This window comes from Bombina bombina, chromosome 4 (genome assembly GCF_027579735.1).
Source record: "Bombina bombina isolate aBomBom1 chromosome 4, aBomBom1.pri, whole genome shotgun sequence".
Lineage (NCBI taxonomy): Eukaryota > Metazoa > Chordata > Amphibia > Anura > Bombinatoridae > Bombina > Bombina bombina.
Genome location: NC_069502.1, coordinates 804,180,536 through 804,191,996, shown reverse-complemented (window position 1 = coordinate 804,191,996; position 11,461 = coordinate 804,180,536). Strand labels below are relative to the sequence as shown.

General features: G+C 40.5%; 1 protein-coding gene across 1 annotated transcript in view; it reads right to left on the bottom strand.

The window, feature by feature from the left end:
• Window positions 1–942: 942 nt before the first annotated feature.
• LOC128657882 (zinc finger and SCAN domain-containing protein 12-like) overlaps window positions 943–11,461 on the bottom strand; it is a 64,009-nt gene continuing 53,490 nt past the window's right edge. The window contains exon 7 of the mRNA XM_053712310.1: window positions 943–1,061. Within this exon, the coding sequence (XP_053568285.1) occupies window positions 943–1,061 (119 nt within the window). The remainder of the gene's footprint in view (window positions 1,062–11,461) is intronic.

Here is an 11,461-nt window from a genome sequence, read left to right as displayed (position 1 = left end):
AGGTCAGGTGTAGATCGATATGCCTTTAGGAGTGTCATTTTCTCTTGGTATCTGAGCAGTTTGAAGATGACCTGTCGTGGTCTCTGGTTAGGCTTGGATGGGAGGGATTCTGGGCCTATTCTGTGTGCCCTTTCGATATCAAGCGGCATAGTCTCCTGGTCCATTTTCAATAATTTGGGCAAGGTATAGGCTGTGAATTCAAGTAAGTCTTTATTTTTAATTGACTCGGGGACCCCCACAATCCTCAGGTTGTTGCGGCGGGATCTATTTTCGAGATCGTCTAACTTGTCTTGCAATGTGGAGTTGTGACGTTCTAGGCGTTGTATGGCCAGAGTGGATGTTTGTTGAGAGTCCTCCACATCAGATATCCTTTGCTCTGCATGTTGTAATCTATTGGCATATTGCCGGATCTCCGTGGTGAGGGTGTCCATTCCTGCCTGCAGTGTTTCCATCTTAGGCAGAAAAAAAGCCTTGAGGTCTTGGAGTAGGTCAGGAGGTGGGTCAGGATTAAAGTCCCTTTGGATGGGGGAGGGAGGATCCTGGTGGATTTCTGCAACATGCTTCTTAGTCTTGTCTGCTGCTTTTTGCCTACCAGACATGATGGGTATAGCCTGTGATGCTGATACCTTGAAATATTTGTCGACTTTCATAAGGGATGATATTCTTTACCTTCTCTCTTGCCCCTTGATTGCAAGTTTTTTCCTCTTGTGTTAGAAAAGTTAGTGCCAAAGTTCCATATGTGGAGTGTAAGGGCAGTAATCTTCCCCCTGATGGGGTGGTGGACATCTGTTTGGTCCGCTGACAGTTGTAGCGTGTAGGGTTAATATTTGTTTCTTGCTGACTCTGATTACTGTGATTCTCTGCAGCCTTAGGGAGGTCTGAGGCCTAGACCACGTGGGAACGGGTCCCTGTTCTGAAAGCGCAGGCAGCCTAGTGGTCGCTTCACCCCACAACAATATTCGATAAGTGTGCTTCAAAAAGCGTCTTAGCAATGAAGCTGTAGTTTTCCAATGTGTCAGATTTTTCAGGAGGGGTCAGTAGCTGCAGAAATAAGTGGCAGCCTGGGGGGGGGGGGGGGGTACAGCGGCTCAGTCCTGTGCTTTGCTGTTATAGTTATACCAGTGATGGAGGAAGTATGGTGTAGGATCGTGTGACTGAGAGCGTTAGGCTTTAATGTCTATATAGGGGACCTCACTGAAAGCTAGAGGTTAGAGGTTAGGCCTGGTGTATACCCCAGGAAAGTGGCTGGAGCGCTGATAGTTATGAGGATTGGTGTTCTTGCCACTTTGTACTACGGTGGCGCGCTTCAGTCAGGCCTGTCCCTGGGAATAAGTTAGAAAAAATGTCCCCAGCGGCACTATTGTGTGACCCTCCTCTCCTGACCCTCAGGCTCTATGTTAGTGCTAAAGTATCATCAATGTCCCCTTCCAAGATGCACCTTAGTTATGTGCTGTATTCCAGTGTGCTCAGATAGGGGAAAGATTGCAGCTGCGTAGACTGATTGGGGGCAAAATGGCGGGCGCGCCAAGGGTCAGTGTGTGCGATGCTCCCTTCCACCTTACCGCTGTGATATCGCTGTGATACAGTCTGGTTCGCCTGTGTAGTTTCTGATGCGGCAGAGTAGGTAAGGCCAGAGGGCTGCGAGGACACTACTTTCGTCCTATGTCTTCTGCCGCTCCTAAGCGCGGCTCTTTTCGGTAGTCGGTAGCCTGCCGGTGGGGAAGCCGTTTTTGGGGGCTCCCACAGTTTAAGATGCCAGGCAAGGTGCAGTGGTCACCTGTTAAGGCGAAGGGTTTTTTGCTCGGGCTCAATCGCCGACTGCCTTAGTATTTCAGCAAGAGATGTAGCGGAGCTCCTTCGTCTTGCGGCTTCGCCCGCCCACCGGAAGTCCCAATGGATTTTTTTTTAATCTGATTTTATTTTTTATTTAAATCGATTTTTTTAATTTAAATCGATTTTTTTTAAAATAAAATGCGTTTTTTGAAAAAAAAAAAAAAAAAAAAAATCTATCTAAAGATAGTTGCTATTTAAGATAACATAATTTATGTAAGAACTTACCTGATAAATTCATTTCTTTCATATTAGCAAGAGTCCATGAGCTAGTGACGTATGGGATATACATTCCTACCAGGAGGGGCAAAGTTTCCCAAACCTCAAAATGCCTACAAATACACCCCTCACCACACCCACAAATCAGTTTAACGAATAGCCAAGAAGTGGGGTGATAAGAAAAAAGTGCGAAAGCATAAAAAATAAGGAATTGGAATAATTGTGCTTTATACAAAAAAATCATAACCACCACAAAAAAGGGTGGGCCTCATGGACTCTTGCTAATATGAAAGAAATGAATTTATCAGGTAAGTTCTTACATAAATTATGTTTTCTTTCATGTAATTAGCAAGAGTCCATGAGCTAGTGACGTATGGGATAATAAATACCCAAGATGTGGAATTTCCACGCAAGAGTCACTAGAGAGGGAGGGAAAAAATAAAGACAGCCAATTCCGCTGAAAAAATAATCCACAACCCAAATCAAACAGTTTTAATCTTATAATGAAAAAAACTGAAATTATAAGCAGAAGAATCAAACTGAAACAGCTGCCTGAAGTACTTTTCTACCAAAAACTGCTTCAGAAGAAGAAAACACATCAAAATGGTAGAATTTAGTAAAAGTATGCAAAGAAGACCAAGTTGCTGCTTTGCAAATCTGATCAACCGAAGCTTCATTCCTAAACGCCCAGGAAGTAGAAACTGACCTAGTAGAATGAGCTGTAATCCTTTGAGGCGGAGTTTTACCCGACTCGACATAAGCATGATGAATCAAAGACTTTAACCAAGACGCCAAAGAAATGGCAGAGGCCTTCTGACCTTTCCTCTAACCGGAAAAGATAACAAATAGACTAGAAGTCTTTCGGAAATCTTTAGTAGCTTCAACATAATATTTCAAAGCTCTAACTACATCCAAAGAATGCAACGATCTTTCCTTAGAATTCTTAGGATTAGGACACAATGAAGGAACCACAATTTCTCTACTAATGTTGTTAGAATTCACAACCTTAGGTAAAAATTTAAATGAAGTCCGCAACACCGCCTTATCCTGATGAAAAATCAGAAAAGGAGATTCACAAGAAAGAGCAGATAACTCAGAAACTCTTCTAGCAGAGGAGATAGCCAAAAGGAACAACACTTTCCAAGAAAGTAATTTAATATCCAGAGAATGCATAGGTTCAAACGGAGGAGCTTGTAAAGCCCCCAGAACCAAATTCAAACTCCAAGGAGGAGAGATTGACTTAATGACAGGTTTTATACGAACCAAAGCCTGTACAAAACAATGAATATCAGGAAGATTAGCAATCTTTCTGTGAAACAGCACAGAAAGAGCAGAAATGTGTCCTTTCAAAGAACTTGCAGACAAACCTTTATCCAGACCATCCTGAAGAAACTGCAAAATTCTAGGAATTCTAAAAGAATGCCAGGAAAAATGATGAGAAGAACACCAAGAAATGTAAGTCTTCCAGACTCGATAATATATCTTCCTAGACACAGATTTACGAGCCTGTAACATAGTATTAATTACGGAGTCAGAGAAACCTCTATGACTGAGAATCAAGCGTTCAATCTCCATACCTTCAAATTTAATGATTTGAGATCCTGATGGAAAAAAGGACCTTGAGATAGAAGGTCTGGTCTTAATGGAAGAGTCCAAGGTTGGCAAGTAGCCATCCGAACAAGATCTGCATACCAAAACCTGTGAGGCCATGCTGGAGCCACCAGCAGAACAAACGAACGCTCTTTTAGAATCTTGGAGATCACTCTTGGAAGAAGAACTAGAGGCGGAAAGATATAGGCAGGATGATACTTCCAAGGAAGTGACAATGCATCCACTGCCTCCGCCTGAGGATCCCTGGATCTGGACAGATACCTGGGAAGTTTCTTGTTTAGATGAGAGGCCATCAGATCTATTTCTGGAAGTCCCCAGATTTGAACAATCTGAAGAAATACCTCTGGGTGAAGAGACCATTCGCCCGGATGTAACGTCTGGCGACTGAGATAATCCGCTTCCCAATTGTCTATACCTGGGATGTGAACCGCAGAAATTAGATAGGAGCTGGATTCCGCCCATACAAGTATCCGAGATACTTCTTTCATAGCCAGAGGACTGTGAGTCCCCCCTTGATGATTGACATATGCCACGGTTGTGACATTGTCCGTCTGAAAACAAATGAACGATTCTCTCTTCAGAAGAGGCCACGACTGAAGAGCTCTGAAAATCGCACGGAGTTCCAAAATGTTGATTGGTAATCTCGCCTCCTGAGATTCCCAAACCCCCTGCGCTGTCAGAGACCCCCATACAGCTCCCCAACCTGTCAGACTCACATCTGTTGAGATCACAGTCCAGGTTGGAAGAACAAAAGAAGCCCCTTGAACTAAACGATGGTGATCTGTCCACCACGTCAGAGAGTGTCGTACAATCGGATTTAAAGATATTAACTGTGATATCTTTGTATAATCCCTGCATCACTGGTTCAGCATACAAAGCTGAAGAGGTCGCATGTGAAAACGAGCAAAGGGGATCGCGTCCGATGCAGCAGTCATAAGACCTAGAATTTCCATGCATAAGGCTACCGAAGGGAATGATTGAGACTGAAGGTTTCGACAAGCTGAAACCAATTTCAGACGTCTCTTGTCCGTCAGAGACAAAGTCATGGACACTGAATCTATTTGGAAACCTAAAAAGGTTACCCTTGTCTGAGGAATCAATGAACTCTTTGGTAAATCCTCCAACCATGTTCTTGAAGAAACGACACAAGTCGATTCGTATGAAATTCTGCTAAATGTGAAGACTGAGCAAGTACCAAGATATCGTCCAAATAAGGAAATACCACAATACCCTGTTCTCTGATTACAGATAGAAGGGCACCGAGAACCTTTGAAAAAATCCTTGGAGCTGTTGCTAGGCCGAACGGCAGAGCCACAAACTGGTAATGCTTGTCTAGAAAAGAGAATCTCAGAAACTGAAAGTGATCTGGATGAATCGGAATATGCAGATATGCATCTTGTAAATCTATTGTGGACATATAATGCCCTTGCTGAACAAAAGGCAGAATAGTCCTTATAGTTACCATTTTGAATGTTGGTATCCTTACATAACGATTCAATATTTTTAAATCCAGAACTGGTCTGAAGGAATTCTCCTTCTTTGGTACAATGAAAAGATTTGATTAAAACCCCAGACCCTGTTCCAGAACTGGAACTGGCACAATTACTCCAGCCAACTCTAGATCTGAAACACATTTCAGAAATGCTTGAGCCTTCACTGGGTTTTTTGGAATGCGAGAAAGAAAAAATCTTCTTGCAGGAGGCCTTACCTTGAAACCTATTCTGTACCCTTGTGAAACAATGTTCTGAATCCAAAGACTGTGAATCGAATTGATCCAAATTTCTTTGAAAAATCGTAATCTGCCCCCTACCAGCTGTGCTGGAATGAGGGCCGCACCTTCATGTGGACTTGGGAGCTGGCTTTGGCTTTCTGAAAGGCTTGGATTTATTCCAGACTGGAGATGGTTTCCAAACAGAAACCGTTCCTATAGGGGAAGGATCAGGCTTCTGTTCCTTATTCTGACGAAAGGAACGAAAACGATTAGCAGCCCTATATTTACCTTTAGATTTTTTATCCTGAGGTAAAAAAGTTCCTTTCCCCCCAGTAACAGTTGAAATAATAGAATCCAACTGGGAACCAAACAATTTATTACCTTGGAAAGAAAGGGAAAGCAAAGTTGACTTAGAAGACATATCTGCATTCCAAGTTTTAAGCCATAAAGCTCTTCTAGCTAAAATAGCTAAAGACATATACCTGACATCAACTCTAATGATATCAAAGATGGCATCACAAATAAAGTTATTAGCATGTTGAAGAAGTTTAACAATGCTATGAGTATTATGATCTGACACTTGTTGTGCCAAAGCTTCCAACCAAAAAGTGGAAGCTGCCGCAACATCAGCCAAAGAAATAGCAGGCCTAAGAAGATTACCTGAACATAAATAAGCTTTCCTTAGAAAGGATTCAATCTTCCTATCTAAAGGATCCTTAAAGGAAGTACTATCTGCCATAGGAATAGTAGTACGTTTAGCAAGAGTAGAGATAGCCCCATCAACTTTAGGGATTTTGTCCCAAAACTCTAATCTGTCAGATGGCACAGGATACAATTTCTTAAACCTTTTAGAAGGAGTAAATCAATTACCCAGATTATTCCATTCCCTAGAAATTACTTCAGAAATAACATCGGGGACAGGAAAAACTTCCGGAATAACTAAAGGAGGTTTAAAAACCGAATTTAAATGCTTAGTAGATTTAGTATCAAGAGGACTAGATTCCTCCATCTCTAATGTGATTAAAACTTCTTTAAGTAAAGAACGAATAAATTCCATTTTAAATAAATAACATAATTTATGTAAGAACTTACCTGATAAATTCATTTCTTTCATATTAGCAAGAGTCCATGAGCTAGTGACGTATGGGATATACATTCCTACCAGGAGGGGCAAAGTTTCCCAAACCTCAAAATGCCTATAAATACACCCCTCACCACACCCACAAATCAGTTTAAAGCATAGCCAAGAAGTGGGGTGATAAGACAAAAGTGCGAAAGCATAAAAAAAAAAATAAGGAATTGGAATAATTGTGCTTTATACAAAAAAATCATAACCACCACAAAAAGGGTGGGCCTCATGGACTCTTGCTAATATGAAAGAAATGAATTTATCAGGTAAGTTCTTACATAAATTATGTTTTCTTTCATGTAATTAGCAAGAGTCCATGAGCTAGTGACGTATGGGATAATGACTACCCAAGATGTGGATCTTCCACGCAAGAGTCACTAGAGAGGGAGGGATAAAATAAAGACAGCCAATTCCGCTGAAAATAATCCACACCCAAAATAAAGTTTAAATCTTATAATGAAAAAAACTAAAATTATAAGCAGAAGAATCAAACTGAAACAGCTGCCTGAAGTACTTTTCTACCAAAAACTGCTTCAGAAGAAGAAAACACATCAAAATGGTAGAATTTAGTAAAAGTATGCAAAGAAGACCAACTTGCTGCTTTGCAAATCTGATCAACCGAAGCTTCATTCCTAAACGCCCAGGAAGTAGAAACTGACCTAGTAGAATGAGCTGTAATCCTTTGAGGCGGAGTTTTACCCGACTCGACATAAGCATGATGAATGAAAGACTTTAACCAAGACGGCAAAGAAATGGCAGAGGCCTTCTGACCTTTCCTAGAACCGGAAAAGATAACAAATAGACTAGAAGTCTTTCGGAAATTCTTAGTAGCTTCAACATAATATTTCAAAGCTCTAACTAAATCCAAAGAATGCAATGATCTCTCCTTAGAATTCTTAGGATTAGGACACAATGAAGGAACCACAATTTCTCTACTAATGTTGTTAGAATTCACAACCTTAGGTAAAAATTTAAAAGAAGTTCGCAACACCGCCTTATCCTGATGAAAAATCAGAAAAGGTGACTCACAAGAAAGAGCAGATAATTCAGAAACTCTTCTAGCAGAAGAGATGGCCAAAAGAAACAAAACTTTCAAAGAAAGTAATTTAATGTCCAGTGAATGCATAGGTTCAAACGGAGGAGCTTGAAGAGCCCCCAGAACCAAATTCAAACTCCAAGGAGGAGAAATTGACTTAATAACAGGTTTTATACGAACCAAAGCTTGTACAAAACAATGAATATCAGGAAGATTAGCAATCTTTCTGTGAAAAAGAACAGAAAGAGCAGAGATTTGTCCTTTCAAGGAACTTGCAGACAAACCTTTATCCAAACCATCCTGAAGAAACTGTAAAATTCTCGGAATTCTAAAAGAATGCCAGGAAAAATGATGAGAAAGACACCAAGAAATGTAAGTCTTCCAAACTCGATAATATATCTTCCTAGATACAGATTTACAAGCCTGTAACATAGTATTAATGACAGAGTCAGAGAAACCTCTTTGACTAAGAATCAAGCGTTCAATCTCCATACCTTCAAATTTAAGGATTTGAGATCCTGATGGAAAAAAGGACCTTGTGACAGAAGGTCTGGTCTTAACGGAAGAGTCCACGGTTGGCAAGAGGCCATCCGGACAAGATCCGCATACCAAAACCTGTGAGGCCATGCTGGAGCCACCAGCAGAACAAACGAGCATTCCTTCAGAATCTTGGAGATTACTCTTGGAAGAAGAACTAGAGGCGGAAAGATATAGTCAGGATGATAATTCCAAGGAAGTGACAATGCATCCACTGCCTCCGCCTGAGGATCCCTGGATCTGGACAGATACCTGGGAAGTTTCTTGTTTAGATGAGAAGCCATCAGATCTATTTCTGGAAGTCCCCACATTTGAACAATCTGAAGAAATACCGCTTGGTGAATAGACCATTCGCCTGGATGTAACGTTTGGCGACTGAGATAATCCGCTTCCCAATTGTCTATACCTGGGATATGAACCGCAGAAATTAGACAGGAGCTGGATTCCGCCCATACCAGTATTCGAGATACTTCTTTCATAGCCAGAGGACTGAGTCCCTCCTTGATGATTGATATATGCCACAGTTGTGACATTGTCTGTCTGAAAACAAATGAACGATTCTCTCTTTAGAAGAGGCCATGACTGAAGAGCTCTGAAAATTGCACGGAGTTCCAAAATATTGATTGGTAATCTCACCTCCTGAGATTCCCAAACCCCTTGTGCTGTCAGAGACCCCCAAACAGCTCCCCAACCTGTCAGACTTGCATCTGTTGAAATGACAGTCCAGGTCGGAAGAACAAAAGAAGCCCCCTGAACTAAACAATGGTGATCTGTCCATCACGTCAGAGAGTGTCGTACAATCGGTTTTAAAGATATCAATTGAGATATCTTTGTGTAATACCTGCACCACTAGTTCAGCATACAGAGCTGAAGAGGTCGCATGTGAAAACGAGCAAAGGGGATCGCGTCCGATGCAGCAGCCATAAGACCTAGAATTTCCATGCATAAGGCTACCGAAGGGAATGATTGAGACTGAAGGTTTCGACAAGCTGAAATCAATTTTAGACGTCTCTTGTCTGTCAGAGACAGAGTCATGGACACTGAATCTATCTGGAAACCTAAAAAGGTTACCCTTGTCTGAGGAATCAATGAACTTTTCGGTAAATTGATCCTCCAACCATGATCTCGAAGAAACAATACAAGTCGATTCGTATGAGATTCTGCTAAATGTGAAGACTGAGCAAGTACCAAGATATCGTCCAAATAAGGAAATACCACAATACCCTGTTCTCTGATTACAGACAGAAGGGCACCGAGAACCTTTGTAAAAATCCTTGGAGCTGTTGCTAGGCCAAACGGCAGAGCCACAAACTGGTAATGCTTGTCTAGGAAAGAGAATCTCAGAAACTGAAAGTGATCTGGATGAATCGGAACATGCAGATATGCATCCTGTAAATCTATTGTGGACATATAATGCCCTTGCTGAACAAAAGGCAGGATAGTCCTTATAGTTACCATTTTGAATGTTGGTATCCTTACATAACGATTCAATATTTTTAAATCCAGAACTGGTCTGAAGGAATTCTCCTTCTTTGGTACAATGAAGAGATTTGAATAAAACCCCAGTCCCTGTTCCAGAACTGGAACTGGCATAATTACTCCAGCTAACTCTAGATCTGAAACACATTTCAGAAATGCTTGAGCCTTCGCTGGATTTACTGGGACACGGGAAAGAAAAAATCTTTTTGCAGGAGGCCTTATCTTGAAGCCAATTCTGTACCCTTCTGAAACAATGTTCTGAATCCAAAGATTGTGAATTGAATTGATCCAAATTTCTTTGAAAAATCGTAATCTGCCCCCTACCAGCTGGGCTGGAATGAGGGCCGCACCTTCATGTGTACTTTGGAGCTGGCTTTGGTTTTCTAAAAGGCTTGGATTTATTCCAGACTGGAGATGGTTTCCAAACTGATACCGCTCCTGTGGGTGAAGGATCAGGCTTTTGTTCCTTATTGTGACGAAAGGAACGAAAACGATTATTAGACCTAAATTTACCTTTAGATTTTTTATCCTGTGGTAAAAAAGTTCCTTTCCCTCCAGTAACAGTTGAGATAATAGAATCCAACTGTGAACCAAATAATGTATTACCCTGGAAAGAAAGGGAAAGCAAAGTTGACTTAGAAGACATATCAGCATTCCAAGTTTTAAGCCATAAAGCTCTTCTAGCTAAAATGGCTAGAGACATATACCTGACATCAACCCTAATGATATCAAAGATGGCATCACAAATAAAGTTATTAGCATGTTGAAGAAGATTAACAATGCTATGAGAATTATGATCTGTTACTTGTTGCGCTAAAGCTTCTAACCAAAAAGTTGAAGCTGCAGCAACATCCGCTAAAGATATAGCAGGTCTAAGAAGATTACCTGAACATAAGTAAGCTTTTCTTAGAAAGGATTCAATTTTCCTATCTAAAGGATCCTTAAAGGAAGTACTATCTGCCGTAGGAATAGTAGTACGTTTAGCAAGAGTAGAGATAGCCCCATCAACCTTAGAGATTTTGTCCCAAAACTCTAATCTGTCAGATGGCGCAGGATATAATTGCTTAAAACGTTTAGAAGGAGTAAATGAATTACCCAAATTATTCCATTCCCTGGAGATTACTTCAGAAATAGCATCAGGGACAGGAAAAACTTCTGGAATAACTACAGGAGATTTAAAAACCCGTTTAGATTTAGTATCAAGAGGACCAGAATCCTCTATTTCTAATGCAATTAAAACTTCTTTAAGTAAAGAACGAATAAATTCCATTTTAAATAAATATGAAGATTTATCAGCATCAAGCTCTGAAACAGAATCCTCTGAACCAGAGGAATCATTATCAGAATCAGAATGATGATGTTCATTTAAAAATTCATCTGAAAAATGAGAAGTTTTAAAAGACCTTTTACGTTTACTAGAAGGAGGAATAACAGACATAGCCTTCTTAATGGATTTAGAAACAAAATCTCTTATGTTAACAGGAACACTCTGAGTATTAGATGTTGATGGAACAACAACAGGTAATGTAACATTACTAAAGGAAATATTATCTGCATTAACAAGTTTGTCATCACATTCATTACAAACAACAGCTGGAGGAACAGATACCACAAGTTTACAGCAAATACACTTAACTTTGGTAGATCCAGCACTAGGCAGCGATTTTCCAGAAGTATCTTCTGACTCAGGGTCAATCTGGGACATCTTGCAATATGTAATAGAAAAAAAAACATATAAAGCAAAATTGATCAAATTCCTTAAATGACAGTTTCAGGAATGGGAAAAAATGCCAGTGAACAAGCTTCTAGCAACCAGAAGCAATAAACAATGAGACTTAAATAATGTGGAGACAATAGTGACGCCCATATTTTTTAGCGCCAAAAAAGACGCCCACATTATTTGGCGCCT